Below are 22,149 nucleotides of genomic sequence, written 5' to 3' on the forward strand. Positions count from 1 at the left end.
ACAATACAAGAACTCGTGGGCATTCGATGAAATTGCTGAGCAGAAAGGTTAAAACGGATAAAAGTACTTCTTCACCCAAAGGGTGATTAACATGTGGAATTCACTGCCACAGGAGGTGGTGGCGGCCACAAGTATAGCCACCTTCAAGAAGGGTTTAGATAAATATATGGAGGACAGGTCCATCAGTGGCTATTAGCCACAGTGTATGTGTGTATATAAAATTTTTTGCCACTGTGTGACACAGAGTGTTGGACTTGATGGGCCGTTGGCCTGATCCAACATGGCTTCTCTTATGTTCTTATTTAACAAATGTCTCATTTGCGTTTGTAATACTGTAATCTCCCTTATAATTTTCTTTTTCCCTGGCCTTTTTCTCAGTTCCCCTTTTTTTATTTCATTTTGAATGTCCAATATCTGTTTGTCTTTTGCCCTCTTATCTTTGTTATTCAATGTAATCAATATTCCTCTCATATCCCAGACCGTCTGAAATTCTATATCCTCTTTATCGTTTTTTTGGAAGAAAGCTTTAGTTTCATTTTCTAGAGATGTCACTATTTCTTTATTCTGTAGTAAATCTTCATTCAATCTCCATCTTCTCAACTTCTTAGACAATTTTGTAATCCACATTATTGGGTTATGGTCAGCCCCAATTTTCTCTATAGAGAAATAGAGAAAATTTTTCTCTATTTTCTTTGTTATAAGGCCTAAGTCTTTGGTGCCCCACAACATGTCAATTCTGGAAAAAGTTTTATGTATTGCTGAAAAAAAGGTATAGTCCTGCACTTCAGGATTAAATTTCCTCCATATATCCTCCAAATTTTCTTGTTTGACCAATTAAAAAAAAGACTTTGGCAATTTTCCTTCCTTATTTTTTTTTTTTACCCCCAAACCTATCCAGTGTGTTCTAAATTGTTCCATTACAGTCCCCCATTATCAAAACTTGGTCATACGTCAGTTCTTCAAATTGTTGTATAATGTCTTTAAAAAAGCATCCTTTGCACCATTTGGTGCATACAGTTCCAATAACAACGGGTTTCTTTGCATTTAATATTATTTCTACTGCTACAAATCTTCCATCTTTATCTTTAAACACTAATTTCGGCTCCAATTCTTGTTTAATATAAAAAATCACTCCCCTTTTCTTCTGTTCAGCCAATGAATAAAATTCTAGTCCCAGTTGTTTATTCCATAAAAATCTGTAATCCTTTTGTTTGATATGCACTTCTTGTAAACAAACATATTACAATTTTGCTTTTTAATCCAATGAAACATTGCCTTTCTTTTTTGTGGTGAATTTAGTCCATTTACATTCCAAGATAATAATTTGTAATCCATGGTGCAAATTCTTTATGTTCTTCATAATGTATGAATAAAACCTACGCAGTTTCTGTATGCTTGTAATTGTAATCCTTTTACCTTGCAGCTCAAAGCTCAGACTTTCAGGTATTATCCATCTATACCTCATTTCATTGTCACATAGTTTTTCTGTCAATTTTTTGTATGCTTTTCTGTCATTTATCACTTGTCTTGGCAATTCTTTCAGGATTCTTACTCTGCTGCCCCCCACTATCAATGTCTTTTCAAAATTTTTATTCAAGATTTTTCCCACCATTTCTTTTGTCATATATCTTATAACCACATCTCTTGGGAGATTATTTTTCTTGGCAAATAGTGAGTTCACTCTATACAGATAGTCATACATGCTTCTAGTTCCTTCAGGGTCTTCCTCCAAAAATTCTGCAATTATTCTTATTATATATCCTTTCAAATCAGTCTCTTCATCCTCAGGTACTCCTCTCAGACGTATCTGGGTTTCCATCAATTTGCAGTCATGAATTGCCACCTTTTCTTGCATTTTTAGCAAGGTGGAATCATGTACTTTCACTCTCTCTTCCACCTCTTGCACTTTCTTTGATGTTACCACAGTCTCATTTCTGAGATCTTCTAAATCTTTCCTTAGTTTTTCAATGTCTTTTCTAATTTCTTTTTTAGAAGCAGTTATCATGTCTCTCACCCCTTTCATCATCCTGGCTTCCATTGCTTCTAATTGCTCTTGCATTTTCTCCATTGAGGCAGTCCTTGCACGGGTTAACATGCTCTGATATTTAAAAAAACACCGACAATTTTGACCTCTCCAAATTAAATTTAAACTATCAGGTTTAATAGAGTAAGGCTTGCCCTTTTCAATAAGCCTAATTTCGCAGTCCTCAGAGCCTCCTGGACTCAGATATTAATTTTTAAAGTTTTTATTTCTTCCAAAATGGCGGTCGTGACTTTCTGCTTTCCTCTAAAAAATTTTTCCTTCAAAAGGCTTCTAAAATAATTATCAGTGATAATGTCCAATAGTATTTACCTTATAATTGTCACCTCTGTCAGCTTCACCAATTTTTAATGTCCCGAACACTTTAAAAACTTTGTTTAAATTTTGACCTCCTAGCAATGGCTGTCGATGTTTTTCTATATTATAGTCCTAGAGTAGGCTAGCTGCTTCAATGATTTCCCTTTTCCATCTGACACTTCCTGCTTTTCTTGTCACCAAATCCTGTTTTCACTGATAAAAAGATCTCGCGATGTTTGACGTATTTCCTGAGTTGACTGTGAGAGCTGCAAATCTGTGACGATGGGGCTTTTTCACCAAAACCGCAAGTAGACAAAACAATAAATTCCTTTCCACTTTTAAGCACTGTCCTTTAAATTTACAAAGTTCAAATTTCACCCCTTCTCCCCTTTTTCTTCCAAACTTTCTGAATCTCTATTTCCTACCTTCTGATTTTATTTTGTTTAACTTTAAATAGTCCCGGAATGAAGATAGTCATCAATACCTTTTTCTGCAGTTATCCAGATCCAACACCGGTTTTGTATAGCTTTAGATGTTTAGCAGTCTCAAAGAAGGTTAGGATCCTGTCGAGCTTATGTCAAATAAATGACTCTGGAAACTTCTGCAGATGATGAATATGCAACTTGTCTCCGGAGACCCCTCAAAGCCTCCAAAAAAGCCCCCCCCGGACTCCCTTTTAGTCAAGGTAAATCTCCTCAGAGTTTCCTGTGCATATCTTGGACTGATCTCTGACTGAGAAAAATAGGCAGTAGGCATTAAATTGCCCTCCATTACCCCGAACAGAAGCCCCAGCCAGCTCCCCTTCTGAGAAGCAATTCAGCTCGGCATTTTCCAACCCCAGAAGTCCCAGAATTGGTGGGGCTTCTTGATCAGATTCTATTTGTCTTCAGAAAAAGGCAGAGGTAGTGAAACCAGTTGAGGGGACAGTGTCCTGGGTAGTGGAATGACCCCCTCAAATTTCAGCGACAGTTCTAGCTCTGGATAGGGATGTGATTTGGGTCAGTTGAGCGGGGGGGGGGGGGGGGCAGCGACTGTATATTGCCTGTACAGCATTATTTAGGCTCCCCAGAAGCTGAGTTGGATTTTCTGATCTTATTCAGCTTCTTGATCAGATATCACCATATAGAAGCCAAATCTATTATGCTTCTATACAGCAATCCCATCCCATGCCCCACCCAATTCCTTTTCTAGGAGGTCCCAAATGGGGAAGGAACAGGGAGGCCTTTCAATATGCCTCCTGATATTTCCTCCCTTCTGCAGCTGGCCCATGACTGGCCAGCTGAAGAAGGGACAGGGAGATATCTTTAAATTCCTCTCCAATATCACCAGTCATTCTGCTATGGTGGGCGGGCTAAGGAAGGTGCAAGGAGACATTTAAAGATGCCTTGATTCCTTCCAGCCTGCCAAGGCATCTTTAAACACTTCCCTAATCATTCCAGCCTTCCTCAGCTTGCTCACTGTGGTCTGCAGACTTCAGGAGGCGCAGGGAGGCATCTAAATATGCCTCTCTGATCTCTCCAGCCTTCTCCAGAAGGCCCGTGGCTGCAGTCCAGCTGGAGAAGGGATGGGGAGACATGTTTAAATGCCTCCTTGATCTTTTCTTTCTGGAGACGAGGGAGTGAAGGAAGTATGCCACCACTGTGGCATGACTCTGGGGAGGAGAGATTTAACCTTTAAAATCCTAAGTCTCTGGAGTCATGCCAAAGAGGCGGCATGCTCCCTTCACTGAAGGAAAGGCAATCTGCCTTCCCTTCAATGATGGAAACCTGCCACCCCTGGTGTGACTCCAGAGGGGTTATTATTATACCCTATGAGGACAGTCGCCATAGGGTATAATTGAGCTGAATAAATCTGGCAATACTAATAATTCCCGAACCAGGAATATCAACAAATACCAATAAAAGGAAAGATCCCAAGCAGGGACTAATTGACGGACGGGCAGATGTAGACGAGTAAGACCCTTTAGGAAACGCTTAGCGTCTGGGTGTGAGAACATGAAATAGCCCTCAATTTGGGCGTGATGTGCTGATATTGATGCCAGGTACACCAAGATAGATAAATACCAAAGATCAAAGTCTAGTAAATGCAATAAGAACGAAAATATTGTGCGAAGACTAGTCTGATCCAGGGGGATCTGAGAAGAAGATACAAAGAAGCAAAACGTTTCCATTTCAGACTATAGGACCTCCTGGTAGATGGCTTTCTACTGTTTAACAAGACAAAGTCAGTTCTTTCAGAAACAGGACTTAAGCGATGAGCCAAACCGTCAGTTTCAAGTGAGGAATCTTGCCCCTGTTGGTCAAGAGGAGGTCCGGCTCCTTCAGGAGAAACAGCAACCGTCATTGAGATAGTTGAAGGAGAAGTGGAAACCACTATGTGGCCCTGTCAGTTTATATAGGTCATTGCCATTATATTGTCTGTCAGTATCGAGATGGATTTTCCTCTCACTAGAGGGAGGAAGGACTGAAGAGCAAACCTAATTGCCATCAGTTCCAAATAGCTGATGTGATGAGCCCGATGCGATAAGTCCCAAGTGGCTCCCACAGTTAGGCCTCTGAGGTGGGCCCCCCATCCCAGGAGAGAGGCATCCATCGTCAACGTCTCTGCGGGGGGACGTAAGCGACATGGGGCACCTTCTAGAAGATTGGGAAGATCCCCCCCACCAAAGGAGGGAGCACAGGGCTGATGGCGGCAGCATGAGCTTGGGTGCGGGAGAGTGACATGACTGTTTGAACACCCTCAGAAATCATAATTGCAGAGGTCTCATACGCAGCTTTGCCAGTGATATGACTGCTGTCATAGCAGCCATAAGCCCCAGAAGCCTCTGGATGGAATGGGCGGAGGCTCTTCCCGAGGTCCTGATACGGCATGCCATTGTCGATAATGTCTGAGGCCCTTGGGACTGGGAGGAATGCTCTGCAGACAGTGAAGATGAGGGCCCCAATGAAGGGAACTCTTTGGCTGGGTACCACATTGGACTTCGGGAGGTTCATGCAGAGGCCTAGCATCTCTAACGTCCTCAACGTTATTTGGATGTGATGCAATAGTAGGGAGCTGGAGTCAGCTACCAACAACCAGTCGTCTATATAGGGTAAAACAGTGATCCCTAACAGGTGGAGATGAGCTGCCACTACCACTATGGCTTTGGTAAAGACCCTGGGGGCCATGGACAGACCGAATGGAAGGGCAGTATATTGGTAGTGGTCTGCACCCACTGCAAAACGGAGGTATTGGTGGTGACCATGTCATATGGACAGGTGAAAGTAGGCATCCTTGAAATTGATGGTAGCCATCCACAAGTTCTCCTCCAGTAGTGGGAGGATTTGAAATAATGTGGTCATTCTGAACTTGTAAACAATGCATTCATTCAAACCCCAGAGGTCCATAATGGGCCGCAGTCCACCACCTTTCTTTGGAATGGTGAAATAATGGGAGTAAAACCCGTGTCCCTGAAGAGTGTGTGGGACGAGTTCGATGGCTCCCTTCTTTAGCAGAGATTGGACTTCGGTATTCAGGGCCTCCGAGGGAGGTGTGATGACAACGTGTGGGATGGATGCTGACTCTTGGAACTCGATCGCGTACCCGAGTGATGATAGTAAGCAGCCAGGAGTCTGTTGTAATACTCTCCCAGGCATGGAAAAAAGGAGATAGCCGAGTGCTTCCAGGGGTGATAGTGGGTGATTGAAAGTCTGGTGTACCGACAACGTGGGAGTCAAAGACTCTGCTTGGGGTTGGTAGGCTGTTTTGAGCGGGATTGCCAAAATTGTCCTTGAAATTTCTGCTTTGCTGGGAACGATTTTCCTTGTTGAGAGTGGGACCGGCTCTGCCACGGTTGATCAGGGGAGGAATGGCTCTGAGATCTACATGACCACGGGTGAGAATATGGCTTCTGTCTGAAGGAACGTGTGAATGAAAAAGCACTCAAGGTACGAGAGGCCTTGATACTCTTATCCAGGTCCTGCAGAGTGGTATCAGTCAAGGAATGGAATAGACCAGAGCCATTGAATGGAAGGTCCTCGACTGCAGACCTTGTATCATGGTTAAAAGTGGTAGATCTGAGGCATGAGTGCCTGTGGAGGCCGAAAGCAGAAGAAGGGGTTTTGGCAAAGGTGTCAGCAGCATGCTTAGAAGAGCTGAGCTGTTGTTTCGCTACTAACATGCCCTCCTTCTGGATCTTTTGCAGGGTACAGCGATGCTCCTCCGGAAGATGCTGAAGGAGAGTAGAAACTTGGTCCCAAAGAGCGAATTGATAACGTCCCAAACAGGCAAGGTAACTGGTAGTCCCTAATGATGCAGTGGCGTAAAACTTTCCTCCAAACACGTCTATCTTCTTCCCCTCTTTGTCAGGAGGAGAGGATGCACAGTGCTTGCCCTTGGATGAAGATGTAACCACCAGGGAGTTAGGATTTGGGTGGTTGAATAGAAAATCTGCTCCCTTCTCTTGGACCTTGTACATGTGGTCTAAGCGTTTTGAGGACTCTGCAAGGGAGGATGGTTTCTCCCAGGGCCCTTTGACTGTTTGCGACAGTACACTGGTGAGAGGAAGAGCAACGGCAGTTGAGACATCATGTTGAACAATGTTGAAAACTAGGTCGTAGACCTCGGGCTAGGGTTGCTGAACGGACTGATCCAGGGAGGTTGCCATCCGCTTAATTAAGTCCCCGTATGACTTGAGATCGTCTGAAGGAGAGATTGGAGCATCATCAGTCATTGGCGTCGATGGTGTAGGTTCAGATGGATGTTGATCGGAGTTGGCACCGACCGAGCCAGCAGACTCCTCGGCATCCGAAGACTTGGATTCAGATGGGTTAGGCTGCATGATTATCTGTGTAGATGGGCGTTTCAATGTCGATTTAGGGTCCTCAAAGTGTCGATCTGCAGAGTAGTAAGCCAAACACTGATCCCATCCCGGCAGGTCCCAGGGGTAATGCCAGGAGTAAGCTAGATGATAGGGCGGGTAAGGGTAGTCCTGTCTGTGCTCCCATGGTGGAAGGGCACTATGGGATCACTGGTACCTGTCATCATCACACCGGGGACGATCCCGTTGGTCCGGAGAGCTAGGCTTGTCCTGGCGAACGGGCGAACACAGCTTTTGGGGTTGACCTGGGGAATCATCTTTGCTTCCCTGTGCCGATCCTGATGAGTGTTGCGTTAGATCGATTTGCTCCAAATCGTCATCAGAGATGTGAGCCGGTGGGGAAGGGGATCTGTGGGGCGCGGGGTCCTTCCAGCGCAGAGAGGCCAGGATCTTGGGAGGTTCAAGTCTTGGTGGTGATAGATCAAGTAGCGCTGTAGTAAGCATCAGCTGAACCCTTTCGAGGGAAGCCTCTGGTGGAGTCGGGGAGGCACGCTCCCGTTGTAGTTGACTTGTGCTTTTTCAATGATTTGTGCTCCTTCTGCTTGCGTTTGGGCGAAGTGGTCAAAGATTCAGAGCCGTGCACTGCTTTAGTCTTTGGTGTAGATGTCAGGTTGGCTTTCTGCGACAGGGGTGTCTTGGCTGGCGTTGGAGTGGAGATTGATGCCGACTGGTCCGAAGACCCCGGTGCCGAGCTATGTTCCATCGGCTGAGGAGCTAGAGCTGATTGGAGCAACGCCACCTGAAGATGCGCGGCTTGATTTTTCCTGATCTGCTTACTGAATTTTAAGCAGTGACTGCAGGAATCGGTGCGGTACCCCTCTCCCAAACAAAGCAAGCAAAGGGAGTGACCATCGGTCCGGGCGAGCTTGCTGCTGCACTTGAGGCACTGTTTTAAGAACCCCCACATAGATGGTAGTCCCACTGATTGGAGGCTGAGAGCCACCCGGCGGGGGGGAAAAAAAGGGGGGGGGCAAAGCCTGGACTCACGGACACACGAGGATAAGTCTTCTTCTTCTTTTTTTTTGTAGGGAGACAGAAAACGATGATGGAGAAACACGAAAGGAACTGGAGCAACGAAATTACTCAGAAAACGTGTTGAAGAAATTTCCAGCAACCAGAGAGCCGAAGGTAAGTCTTAACAGTGCGGCGGTCAGAAAAAAACTGGTGGGATCTTGGTGACCCGCCTACTGGGCATGCACGGTTGAGTCCATGAGCATGCCCAGTGGTCAGGACACAAAAATACATTTATGGAGCTTTTCGGTACCGGTCAGAGTCAGGCACCTGGAATCCCAAGGGTGTGATGCACAGAGACCACGAAGATGATCTTATCATGCACTGGATCCTACAGCACTTCAGCACAATTTTCTGACACCCTCCCCCATCCAAATGTGCCCCCAGCTGACCATTAGAAACAATATTCCAGGGGCATTTGGGGCTGCGATGTGCGGAAGAATGGGAGGAAGTTGAGCTCTGAAGCACACAATAATACAACACATGAAAGGTTTCCAAGAACATCAAGCCTACAAAAACAGACTCAAGAATGTTTGGGGGAGGGGAGGATCACTTCTACTTACAAGCTGAAACTGAGGAATCTGTGGAAGTTGGCTCAGCATAGCAATCTGTTGAGGAGAAAGTTGAGGCCCCATATTGAAAAGTCCTGGGTTCAGACCACTATTAGGAAATTGCTTGAGCATGGAGGCAGACACCTGTACAAAAAAGCCAGAACACACATACTTCAACAAGAACTGACAAAAATACCAAGACATTCAGAGAGAGGTCTCACTGTCTACATACAACTCAAGTGTGTGTGGGGTGGCTCCTCACACAGGAAGGGACAAAGCACTGTAACACTGTCCCTGCTTCAGAGAAACCTACTCAGGATACCCTCTTCCACTAATGCTGAAAAAAGGCACATCATGTATTAAGTCAACACTCCACATACAAATGTAAAAGCAGATTAAAAACCATTTGCAAATTGAACACAACAAAGATGATATGGACAGAGGTGCACTTTATAGACTGGAAACTGTGTGCATGCAAATATTACCCAAAATGTGCATGCATTATTTATTTTAAAGAGTATACATTTAGTATTTTACAGTACAATCCTAAGAGGAGGAGGTGAAAAGGCTAAAAGAGCTTGACTAGCTGTTATGCAGGTATATCTTGGAGATACGCCAGCATAAATCAGAGATACGGTGACAACATGCCGAAGGGCTGCTCCGCCACTCTCAGCCCCCATTGCAGTTCCACAGTGGCTGCCAGTCTGCAGGCCAGTGGCAGAAGTCCTTGACTGGCATAAAAGTAAGCAGGCTAGGGGCTTGGTGGTAGATAGTCCCTAAGCCATTTCAAGCATGGGAATGCCCCAACAGTGACAGAAAATCTTGCCACCAAAAAAACCCAACAAGTCACAGCCCACAGATGCCCATGCAAGCCTAAAATGAGCCCTCCCCTCACACGGCCATACCCAAAAGGTCCAAAGGAGCACAAGATGCCAGCTATGGGTGCTACTGATTACTTCCTTCCCCTGCAGTGGTCAAACCGCTTCCCCGGAACCCAATCACTGCCTCCCTAGCCCTACAAAACCCCTGCCAGGACTGCCCTACAACTGGCAGACTAGAAGCTTCATTATTTATATGATTTGGTTGATATCCTGCCCTCCCCGCCGAAGCAGGCTCAGGGCGGCTTTAGAATGACACCCAGCTACTTTGGCACAGGCAACCTTTATGATTGCACTATTAAAATGGGAGATGACTTCTAGAACTAGCATTTTATATTTCAGATGCTTGTTGCAATGCTCCAGGGTTGACTACTAGTTTTTGTAACTATTAGAATGAATTATGAAACCCCTTGCTTCCCAACAGTGGCCTTTCTGGAAATCCATATATAACCTCATTCCTTCATGTTATCTAAAGAGAAGGGGGAAGAAAAAGTAAAGGAAGTAGACCATAGCACAAGGAAGTGGAAGAATTTATTTGCTTTCTTCTATTATTTTGTTGCATAGATGCATAGGCCAGGGCATACTAATGAGAAGATATGCTTCTTGCTTACTTATGTTTTGTTCTCTCTCTCCTTCTATTTCTCTGTGCTGTGAGAAGAAAAGCAGAGACTGACATCCTAAATGAGAGGCTGGACAGCACCTCAAAGTCCTGCATTAAGTATGCAGGTCAAAAACAGTCTTTCTGACTCAGAGAAAGATAAGAACAGCAACAAAATTCTGAAATTTATTACTAAAACTCCTTAGTGAACACAAAACAAATTGATTTAATTATAATCAGTGTTTTTTCCCCTGTTCTCTTTATAGTCTGTTATCTGACTATATAGCCTTATACTCTGTTACAGACAGAACTTTGTATTAATCTCTTACAGAGTGAGTTTATTACCAGCCCTGCTTCCCAACAACTAGTCTCTTTTACACCTTTAGAATGAGTGAGGAATGCAGCCACTACCAAGCTGCCCACTACCATTTCTACTGCTAACACACAACAGTCTGCCATCAAAGAGGAGGAAGGCAAGCAGGGCATATGACTGTATAGTTACTCAAAAACAACAGCCACCCCATGGTCGGTGGGCAACCCATGGTCGGTGGGCCATCCAATGTACAGTCAGACTCAAGGAAGCCACAGTTATGAAGCAGAATGGGACACATCAGCTGGATGATGAAGCAGCCAACATCTTCTCCCATATTAAGGCCCTAAGTTGGTGCGCTTTTTACTAGCCTTCTTCTTAATCAAATTGTATTGAACTGAGGAGACCCTAAGAATGTACATACCATCTAGAGTGGAAAGTCATAATTCATGGTCATAGACAGATAGGTTAGTTCTATCAGTTTGACATTTTAAAAAACTGCTCTTCAGTATCATAACGCAGATGGTACTTGCTGTCCAAAGACCCTCTCAATGGCACTGAGACTCCCTTGACACCTAAGCCAATTGATCATGTCAGCTGAAATTTCAAACATAAGCTTATATTCTTATCACTGAGAAGAACACAGAGAACAAAATCAGATGGAGAATGTTTCTCTCTTCTACTGTGCTTGTTGTGCTCAAAAGAAAGTACTATATCTGTCATTTGATTCTTGATTGAGCATAAAAACAGGCAGTTGTGGGAAGAAGGCTGGTACTGCCTCATTCTGTCAGAATTTTCAAGAAGATTCCATTATGTGGTTTGCTCAAGAAGTGCAACTCCATCTGTGGAACTGCAAATAGATCACAATGCAACACCCACAGTTAACCTCTTATTACTTACCTGGGGAGAAATAAATTGGGGAGGCACTTGTGCCCGGATATTGGGGGAAGGATTTAGTGGCTGCACTGGTGGGTGCATTCCTCTCGATTGTGCTGTGCTGTTTCCAAACAGACCTTGATTGCCCCCCTATAAAATTCAACCAAATGATGAGCACAACTGTTTCAAGACTTAGTTTCAGATAATATTACAACAGTAATGTTCCACTGGAGATCAACTATGCCTTCAGAAGATACTAATTATTGTTTCCTGTTTGCCATCTTTTTTGATTTTATCTCTTCTTATAGCTGTTTTGTTTTCATATAATGTACATTTAAAGATTAGATAAAAATATCCAGAGGAAAAGTTTAAGAACATTTTCATACTTGACCCTCATGTCAATTTGTTTTCTAAATGTTTTCTGGTGTAGATGGCAATATTTTTTTAAATTAAACTCAGTAACAGAATAATTAATGAATAAACAAATGAGAACATTTCTATACTGTCAACTATACATGACTTTCCCAACAAAAATTATTCGGAAGCATGATAAAAGCTTACATACTGCATTTAAAAAAACCTTCAGAAGTGTCTACGGATAGTATGATTTTTCCTAATATGGACCATGATCAGTGCAAGCCCCCAAAGGCCAAGATTACTTTTCACAGTATACTGCTTTGTCTCTTATTACTGACTGTGTTTTATTTTTGCAAAAATAACCACATCACACCCCATACGTTCATTCTACATGTTAATCCTCTAAGAATATTTTTCCTACACAGCCATAGCTTGTGCCAGAGATTTCCAAACTGATAATAGTGTTAATCTTCTCTTTACTTTCCCCAAACTGTTCTCAGAATGTTTAAAATAAAGAACTGCTCATTTAAATGCATGAAATCTAGATAAAAGATTTTTCTATGAAAATTTGGTGTGGGGTTTTTAATGCCAATTTTACAACAATGTGGAAAGTAAGCCTTTTTTGCAGAACACTGCAATATTTACAAATCTACAGAGACTGCTACAAAGTGTTAGTAAGAGGTCAAAGTAACAGACACAACCAACAAACTGAATGACTGGAAGGAAACAGAAGAACTGATGGATTCTACAATTAAAAAGCTTGCAGACTGATTTATTTTAGTGTATTTCCATGAATAAAACCTCTTTTAATTAAAAAGTGGTGAAAAACAAGCTGACCAGTCTTTAAGCACAGGGTTCAGCCAAGATGCATTATATCCAAGAAGTGACCTCCTTACTTGTCTAGCAGCGAAGTTTTGGGGGTTGAGCCCTGAGCCGATTGCCCCAAGGCAGACGTTGGGTAGTGTGGAACCAGAGGGAGATAGCTTGTAGTTGGGAGAAGGGGAGAAGGGAGAGCAGGGAGCCTCATCCCCAAGGCACCCATCTTGATTGGAGAAAGGCAAAGTCAGCTGAAGCAGCAGTTAGCCAATCAGCAGGAGTTGGTTAGTGAAGCAACAGAATGCAAAGAGAGAAAGAGTGACTATGAGTGACCAAGTATATGCAAAATTAGTATATACTTTCAACCAGTAAAAGGGTAATTCTGACACATTCAACTATTTATGTGTGGAGATGTAGCCTGAAAGCAGAGCCAAAACAGCCAACACATTCATTAAAAACCTCACACAGTTAATACTAGCCTGCTTAAAGGAAGCAAACATGTTCGCTGAAAGATATGAGAAAATTCTTATCAACAGCCTCTACAGGAGACCTATCACTATATTCTTAACTATGGTAAATAGATCATATTGAACCAAGTGAAGAAAAAGTTCCTTCTTCTAAGCACTTTCACTAATTGGTAACAGTACCTGCTTTTTTAACTATTTAAGGGATTTGGCTTTGGCCTTCCAACTATTACATTATGTAAGCAGGTGTGTATCTCTCTAATTCAAAGGAAGAGAACCGACATCCTTACAGTTTAATATTTTGTCACTAAAGGCGCTCTTTGGAAACAACAAAAAGAATATCCTAGCAGATGATCAGGTGCTGGCAAGGCTTGCCCTAACCGAAAAGAGAAGCAGCAGACCTCCTGGCCAGTCCAGAGACAAGAAATCAGTTTTGAGGACCTTTTATTTTGAGACTGACAATGGGTGTTTTCTCACGGCGACTGTTTGCAAGTGGATTTTGCCATTTTTACACATTAAGAATAAAACCTCTTTTAATGAAAAAGCACATTATTTAGTGTGTGTGAATGCACTCAATGATTGCACAGAATGACTGGTTTCCCTACTCCTTAGGTTAGAATCAAGATCAACTGAAGACAGCTTAAGGGTGCTTTATAGACTTTCTTTCACAGAAGTGCTTTCTTTCCACATAAGAAAGCTCTGACATATGAAACTGCCCTTCATATTTTTGGTTTAAATCCTAACAGCTGGGAAGCAAGAACCAAGTAAAACTGAAGCAAAACATCTTTGATGAGAATTCTGGTTTAGTCCCCACTTCTGTTTGGGTCTTTTAAAAACAACTTATATTGAAAAAACTCAATGATGATTAACAGGGCTCTTAAAATAGGTTCTGTCCTCCAAGACAGCTGCTAGATGTTTTTAAAAGTCATTGTTGCTAATGGTCATAGAACTGGTCAAATAGCAGAGAGAATCCAAAGATAACCTGGTTATGCAAGTGCTCCCAGATTTTGTTAGCTGTGTATTTGATGCATAATACTTTGAATTTTTCTACATCAAACTGATTATGCTTCCCTATTTGTATGAGAGAGCTGCTGACAAAAGACAAATTGTCGAGATTACAGAACCATCAATACATAGCCAAAGGGACAGACCTTCCTTTGCTGGTATTTATTTATCTAAACTGGGAGTTGGTTGATTTTAACTCGCAGAAGCATTCCTGTCTTCCAGCTTTCTATACTACAATACTTCATGGAATGCAAACAAGCAGTTCTTGCAGTGGAGTCTAACCAAGAAAATCTGTCTCACCTTTTCAAAGTAAGGCCCACTATCTGGGGTTCCCATGTCTTTGGAATTAGGAGGACGAAAACCAGACCGGCCCTTTCTCATTATGTCATTAAAATCCCCGAGATTCATGCCTCGTTTGTCCACATCAAACTTCTTATCTTGGAGGCCACCTGAGAGGAAAAAGGAGAAGCTTGAAGTTTCATACCAATGGTTGTATGTTAGTGGTAGCAGTTGGAAAATTACTAAATCTAAATATTTTTTTTTTACAACCATGTACACAACAGAACATACTCTCAACAACCTGAGATTTGAGACAGCATTTGTTTATATACCAGCATATATCTCTCCTCCAAATTGCTATAATTTTGCTGAGATTTAACTATGCTCACTGAACAGGAGATTACCTGAGTTAATTATAGCATCTGATGTAAAACTACTGTGTTCTCATGCATGCACACATGAAGAATGTCCTAAAGATCCTTCTCAGTGTAATATTGATAAGCAAAACAGCTTCTTTATACCAAATTGTGAAATTTATAGTGTAATTTCCTCCAAAAGGATATGAATTTTTATGAGCTGTTCAATACAGGGAAACCTAATTAGCACAGAGGAACTTTATACAGTCTTTTAATGAGTGTGCACACTCAGGGCCAAACTATACACTACCTGAGTAAGGAGAGTTAATAGTTTTTCCCACACCTGCACATTTTTTTCCATATGAACACACATATCACAGACTACTATTACTTGTTGTAGAAAAGCAAGACAGACATCTTCTCTTTGTCTGTCTTTTCTCCTTAGCATGCCTAACAGCAGCTTCAGGGGAGGATGCATGTGTAGCAGCGGTTTTGATGGGGAAGCAGCAGAGGTGGAGGAAAGTTAATTTTGTTTTTCCTGGAGCGACAGCTCTGATCTCAATCTTCCTTCTCTCTCACATTTTAAGGCTCAAAGTATGGATCTGATCATGGATTCTCAACACAATGTACACAGTTTGGCTGTCAATCACCAGTTTGTCCTAAACATCCCAACTGAAAATGTCATTTTTTCCTCCTCTCAGAGCAGTGTATGTGGATGGAGTTATTCTTGCCCACCCCTCCGTCCCCAGCACAACAACCTATGAAGTGGCCTTGACTAAAAGAGACTGATGAGGCCAAGGTCTATGCAGCTTACAATTCTGTCCAAGTGATGTTTCAAACTCAGACATTCTTCAATCAAATCCAACACACAAACCATTGCATCACATTGATCCTTTCAAGTATATCAAATACACACCTACAGATAAGTCCATCTTATTGCCTGGAGTGTCCTCAGTTTGATTCTGAAAGGGAAAATATGAACACCAATGCTTAACAAACTGGTATGGGACAATTCTGCAAGAAAACACTGTTTAGCAAACATTTCAGAATTGGGAACATGTGCTTCTGGTGTGAACAGAGAATCAATTAAATAGATCTACAAAAGAAAAGCTGAACTAATCTTGAATATAGCTTATTCTAACTGATACTGGTATTCTTTCACAAGCTACAACCAGAAATACATGAACCCATCACAGAGAAAGAGAGAGAAAGCAAGAGAGAGAGAGAGAGAGAGAGAGAGCACACACTGAACAGCTGCTCTGGGAAATTAACCTCTATCCTTATGTGATGGTCAAGGGATTATATTCTCAGAAAAGCAGCCAGAATGTTTCTTCACGCTGCACCAGTTATCTACTCTTAAAATAAGCTGCCAAGTAATTCTTCTATTGGTAATTTGGGACACTATGTTCCTGTAGCTTTGGAAAGACATAACTGTAGAAAATGTCAGAGTTTGGGTTCAAATCTATGCATTGCTTATTTTCAAACTGACCCCCAGGTATTACAGCACCAGGTCAAAGCTGAGCATATATTACAGGATCATATACTTGTATTGAATTAGGTTGCAAATAAAGACAGCAAACAGCAAACCATAATCTTGAACTTTCCTACACATTAATAGTTCAAAAATGAAGTGAGCAGATCTAAATTATTTCAAAAATCAGTACTATAAGTAAATCAACAGCTGTTTCTACCACTTTAGTGGCTTGAAAGATGTACCTGCTCTTTTCCGATTTACAACGGTTTCTACAGGAAATTCATACATAGTAAAATCAACCAGGCAAGCAGCTGTTTAGAAGCCTATTTTTATCAGAAAATAATGTTTAGAAGCAACTGAACTATGACATTTTATAAGCCTTACCAGCAATCCCATATTTGAAATCTGATCCGATAAAGTATTCATCCATGAATCACTACTGCCCCCTTTTAACGAACACTAAAAGCAAGAAGACAATCAATCAGTTTTTTACTTTTCTTGGGGCAGGAGCTCAACAAAAATAAGTCTATGTAGCATAGTGATTAAAAATAAGATGCTTATATGTTCATGTTTTAACACAGCTATTCAACACTATGTTGGGTTTTTCTGTCTGTTCCTCATATTTTTATCTATTCTGTTTTTCCTTGCTGTATCAATTATTCAGTGCACTGTGAACAGAGGGGGTTTTGCTGATGAACTCTGTTTTTATTTATTTATTTATTTATTTAGTGGACATATCCCGCCCTTCTCACCGAAGTGTCTCAGGGCGGCTCACAGCATAATAATTCATACAATTCGATTTAAAACATTTACAAATACAATTAAAACCATAATTAATAAAACAAGATAAGATAAAACCAGCGGTCTATAGAAGCATTTTGTTCCATCCAGAGATGTTCTCATTATCAGTTAGGTGTTATAGGCCTGCCGGAAGAGGGCTGTCTTACAGGCCCTGCGGAACTGCCCTAGGTCCCACAGGGCCCGCACCTCCTCCGGCAGCTGGTTCCACCAATAAGGTGCCGCTATTGAGAAGGCCCGATCCCTGGTGGATTTTAGGCGGGCCTCCTTTGGCCCAGGGACTACCAGCAGGTTTTGTGAACCCGAGCGTAGTACTCTCTGGGGAACGTGTGGGGAGAGACGGTCCCTAAGGTAGACAGGTCCTAGGCCATATAGGGCTTTAAAGGTAATGACCAACACCTTGTACTGGACTCGGAATATTACTGGCAGCCAGTGCAGATCCCGGAGCCCCGGCCGAATGTGCTCCCATCTTGGGAGCCCTAGTAGCAGCCGGGCAGCAGCGTTCTGCACCAACTGCAGTTTCCGGGTCCGGCACAAGGGTAGCCCCATGTAGAGGGCATTACAGTAGTCCAACCTCGAGGTGACGGTAGCATGAATCACTGTTGCTAGGTCGTCGCGTTCCAGGAACGGGGCCAACTGCCTCGCCCGCCTAAGGTGAAAAAAAGCGGACTTGGCAGTGGCTGCTATCTGAGCCTCCATCGTCAGAGAAGGCTCCAATAGCACCCCCAGGCTCTTGACCCTGCCCGACGCTGTCAGCGGCGCGCCGTCAAAAACTGGCAGGGGGATTTCCCTTCCCGGGCCGCAGCGACCCAAACAAAGGACCTCTGTCTTCGCCGGATTTTTGAAATGACTAATGGTTGAAGAATCAAATATGCCCATGCTACTAAAGCGGAAATACTATACTGAAATCAGTAGGACCTATTATGGGCATTAACATACTTTGCATCCTACCAGTCACACTTCCCTGTCTTCACTGCAGATGAAAATACCTCACTGTCATCAGTGCTTACAGTGCCTCAAGAAGCTGAAGTCCCATATTTCAACAGGTCGAGCTAAAAACATGAAATGCAGCTGACAGGGTAAAGATCAGTCAAGAGAAACCAAGCAAGATTACAGGGAAATCTTTTTTTCTTCTTAACTAACATATTTTTGTGTTCTACAAAACTACCTGCCTTAAGTCTAAGGAAGTACAGGTACAATATGTTTTAAATCAATCAGTTGTATTCTAACGATTCTATGTCATCATACTGAAGATATCTGTAAATGTTGGAAAAAATAATTTTTTGCATTCACCAATAAAATTGGTCATCACATACATCAGCTTTCAGTACTTGTCACTCTACGTAATTAATAGTGTCATCCTAAACAATTGTATCTCTCTAAGTGTACTGAAGTCAATGAATCTAGAAGGATCTTTGCTCAGGCTTGCTTGGAGGGGGGGGGGGAGGGGGGGACATCTGAGCTTTGGCTGAATTCTGGGGGAAATTAAGAGCTGAGGAAGTTACTGGGTCCACTGAGATAGGAAGCCAATATCTCTATTAAGTCCTGAAGGTTCCTGTGTCTTGAGTATTTTTGTGGTGACTGGTCTCTCGGCTTTGTTATGATAGATAGGAATGCTTCTTTCTTCAGGTGCATGCCATGCCAGAACCAAGAACTAGAATAAGTATGGTGCACTAACAGGTTCCCAAGCTACTTGCTTTTAAAAGAAGGCTAGAGGTGATATTTGTGCAACTTATTGCCATGTAAGTTAAGGTTCCCTTTGAGCAGCCTTGATTTCTCAGAAGTTTCTTTTAAAGCCCATCCTGGTTTCCAAAATTTTCTTACAGTGAAGTGTGACAGAATTCCTCACAGGTATTTCTTCGGTATGGCTGTGGTTCAGTATGCAACTCCTTTGCATGTGGAAAGTCCATGCCCCATCTCTGCTGTTTGGCACTAATGCATTCAATGCACTTGTTCTGTGCTGCAGTCCCTACAGAAAGCCCCCGTACCAATTTTAAATCTGAAAGATTCTCTAATTTGAACTAAGTTCTGTGCATTGCACTACTATTGCCACAGTAGTACTTGTTCTTCTATGTTCCTTGCAAGCTAGTACCCTCAGCAACTATGTTCCTTGCAAGCTAGTACCCTCAGCACAGCTGACTTGACTGTTGAGATTCTCTAGGAGAATCTGACTGCTGCCTGAGGTACGTTTTCCCACCATAGATGGTGCCACTAGAGTTGAACCCCTTGGTCCAATCCTTTTGGAAGTTGGCAGTTCTGTGGAGGAGAGGCATCAGAAGCAGCCCTGTAAATTTGGTGCCTCTCACTCAAACACTGTCCCCCAGAGTCACTTTCCCCACCATCATTACAGTGGGGAAAGTAATCAATTGCTTGCTTCCCATCATAGGGAAAAAGGAACACTCTTTGGGTGCCCCTAGAAATGGACCCCCTGGTCCAATTTTGTTGAAACTGGGGGGGTTCTGTGGAAGAGAGGCTCCTGCAGCTGCCTTGCAAATTTGGAGCCTCTGCCTCAAACCCCTCCCCTCAGCCACAATTCATTATACCCAGTTTTGCCATTGACTTGAATGGCCCATAGGGTATAATGGTGAATGGGGCGCCCTCTTGGGGTGCCCCTAGAATTGGACCCCCTGGTCCACTCTTTTTGAAACCTGGGGGTTCTGTGCAGGAGAGGCTCCTGCAACTGCCCTGCAAATTTGGGGCCCCTACTTCAAACTCCCTCCTTCCAGCCGCAATTCATTATACCGTATTTTGCTATTGACTTCAATGGCCAACAAGGTATAATAGAGCCTAATGGCCGCAAAATTTTGGCAGCTATTCATGGCTGCTGTATTTAGCAGCTGAATCAGATCAGAGAATCTGATTTGGCTCTACACCAGGGATGTCAAACATGCAGTTCGGGGACCAAATCAGGCCCCCCTAATTTGGAGGGCTCCTATCAGGCCCCCGAGCAACTGGTTGTCATCTACTTCCTTCTCCCTATAGCTTGCTTCCTTTCAAATAACAGCTTGCTTTGCAAGGCTTGTTCAATTGCAGAGGAGCTACAGAGCAAAACCTCTATTTTCTCCATTGGCTGAGAATCCTCCCTTGGGGAGGAAGGGGGGAGGCAGAGCTTGCTTTGCCAGGCTCTCTCAATTGCACAGCAGAGCTACTGAGTCAAGCCTCTCTTCCTTCTATTGGCTGAGGCTCCCCCACCCCAGTCCCCTGGGGAAGGAAGGAAAGAGCCAGAGCTTCCTTTGCCCGGTTCCCTGGATCCCATGGGAGAAATACAAAGAAAGCATCTTTAAGACCAATGAGTGCTAACATTTTAAGCATGTTTTAAGTTTAAAAAAAATATATATTTGTTTGTGTTCTTTATAAAATTTATCTCTCTGCTACCTAATCTTAAATGAGTACACACATGGCCCAGCCTGTCTTGGCTTGGCCCAACCCAACATGGCTGTCCCAACAAGGTCTCATTTATGTCAGATCTGGCCCTCATAACAAATGAGTTTGACAGCCCTGCTCTATATGGCCTGAATACAGCCAAATCAGCTATTTGGGGGGGGGGGGGGGGTTATTCTATTTGGCAAAACCCTAGTTCCTGTCAGGCTGCTCCTGTGCTTCCCGGCTATCTCTGGGACTCTACTTGGTGGGAGAGGAGCAGTCCTGACTGCATCCTCTTGCCCTGGGGTTGTAAAGCTTTAAACACCCCAGTTCACCCCACTTTGGTTCTGCCTCTGCCATTTCTCTCTTGTAAGGCCTGGTGAGCCAAGACTCTTCCACCTGGTCTTGGTATTGATAGCCCCATCATTGCTGATGTATGATCAGGCTGAAGGGAAGAACACCAGATGGGGCAAGACTCCAGCAAATAGCCTAGTGGAATCGCTCCTGCCAGGCCTGCCCACTTCTTTGGCACTGGGGAGCACAGAGTAGCATGGGAAGGAGGCAGTGCAGTGGACAGCAAATGGAGTGATAGAGCTGGGGTGGAGTTCTGGCTTCTGGATACTTTAGGATTCTTTACTGTGTGCATTTGAGGTTTTTTTAAATGATTACTGATCTGCTTGAAATTCTATCATCTAAGCCTTACCTTGATCTGTGGTTTCTTTCCTCCTTGTCCCCAGTTTGTTGAATTATGGGAGGAACTGCTTCCCTGAGAGCCTGTGTTCCAGACTCCTCCCTCTTCTTCCTCTTCCCAGCTGGAATGCCGTGTTCCAGATACTGGCCCATCATTTTCCCCCCAGCCATCTTGAGATGGTTTGTTACCTTTGAAAGAAAACAAAGTATTAGCAAAAGGAAACTAGATCAACAAACAACAACATATGGCAATGGCCAATGGTTTACATGTTGCTTGATTTTATGGATGCCTGCTTGGAAGCAAGTCACCCTCTGACCAACGAGGGCTTACCCCCAAGTAAATATGCATAAGACTGTAGCCTCAACCTCCTGTCACTGCACATTAATAAATACTAGCAAAAACTCTCCCAGTACTTATGCCCAAATATATAATTCTAGATGGCTGAATGTCAACCAGGCCTTCCATCACAATGAGAAATGCGACTTTATTCTAAGGAAATATAATTTCCCTTCAAGCACTATGTATCACCCAATTCAGCCATTTCACTCTATACTTAACATGCTTTCCAAAATTAATTTCCAGTTCACTAAAACAAGAACTGCAACATGCTTTGCAGTTTACCTCTCTCCTAACCATGGTACCACAAAAGCAACTAGTAATGCAATTCTAAGCAGGGTTTCAAGTCCAGTGAGTAGGCTTAGAAGGGTGTAAAACTCTATTTATGACTGCACTGTGAAACAATTATTTATGTCACCTTTTCAGCAAACCTGCTTATGGTAGCTTAAAAGTAAAACATGATAAAAATATGAGCAGATAAAAAATAGTTTTAAATTAGCAAACTATTACCACAGCATTAAAAAAAAACCCCAGCTTTTAAGTACAACATAAAACAAAACATGGAACAGCTTAAAATATCACAAAACAGGCTACAGCAGACAGTAAAGAAATTTTAAAAGATCAACCTCTAATTAAAAGCTTGGGTATAAAGGAATAGCTTGAGGTCTAAAAAATAATACAGTCATTGCCAGATTGGCCTGAAGGAGAAAGCCATTCCATAGGCAAGATACCACCACTGAAAAAGCAATCTCTGGTCACCAACTACATCACTTCTGAGAGGGAGTGACCC

General features: G+C 42.9%; 1 protein-coding gene across 9 annotated transcripts in view; it reads right to left on the bottom strand.

The window, feature by feature from the left end:
- Window positions 1-22,149, bottom strand: part of TNRC6B (trinucleotide repeat containing adaptor 6B) — a 201,436-nt gene that overhangs the window by 29,667 nt on the left and 149,620 nt on the right. For 7 of the 9 annotated variants that reach the window (XM_060245405.1, XM_060245402.1, XM_060245403.1 and 4 more), the window contains 7 exons: window positions 21,036-21,211; window positions 16,556-16,630; window positions 15,614-15,659; window positions 14,363-14,511; window positions 12,674-12,844; window positions 11,445-11,570; window positions 8,771-8,902 (listed from right to left, as the gene is read on the bottom strand). In XM_060245405.1, the coding sequence (XP_060101388.1) occupies window positions 8,771-8,902; window positions 11,445-11,570; window positions 12,674-12,844; window positions 14,363-14,511; window positions 15,614-15,659; window positions 16,556-16,630; window positions 21,036-21,211 (875 nt within the window). The remainder of the gene's footprint in view (window positions 1-8,770; window positions 8,903-11,444; window positions 11,571-12,673; window positions 12,845-14,362; window positions 14,512-15,613; window positions 15,660-16,555; window positions 16,631-21,035; window positions 21,212-22,149) is intronic. The other 2 variants (XM_060245408.1, XM_060245407.1) reach the window with 1 other exon arrangement.

This window comes from Heteronotia binoei, chromosome 8, assembly GCF_032191835.1.
Source record: "Heteronotia binoei isolate CCM8104 ecotype False Entrance Well chromosome 8, APGP_CSIRO_Hbin_v1, whole genome shotgun sequence".
In the NCBI taxonomy this organism is placed as follows: domain Eukaryota; kingdom Metazoa; phylum Chordata; class Lepidosauria; order Squamata; family Gekkonidae; genus Heteronotia; species Heteronotia binoei.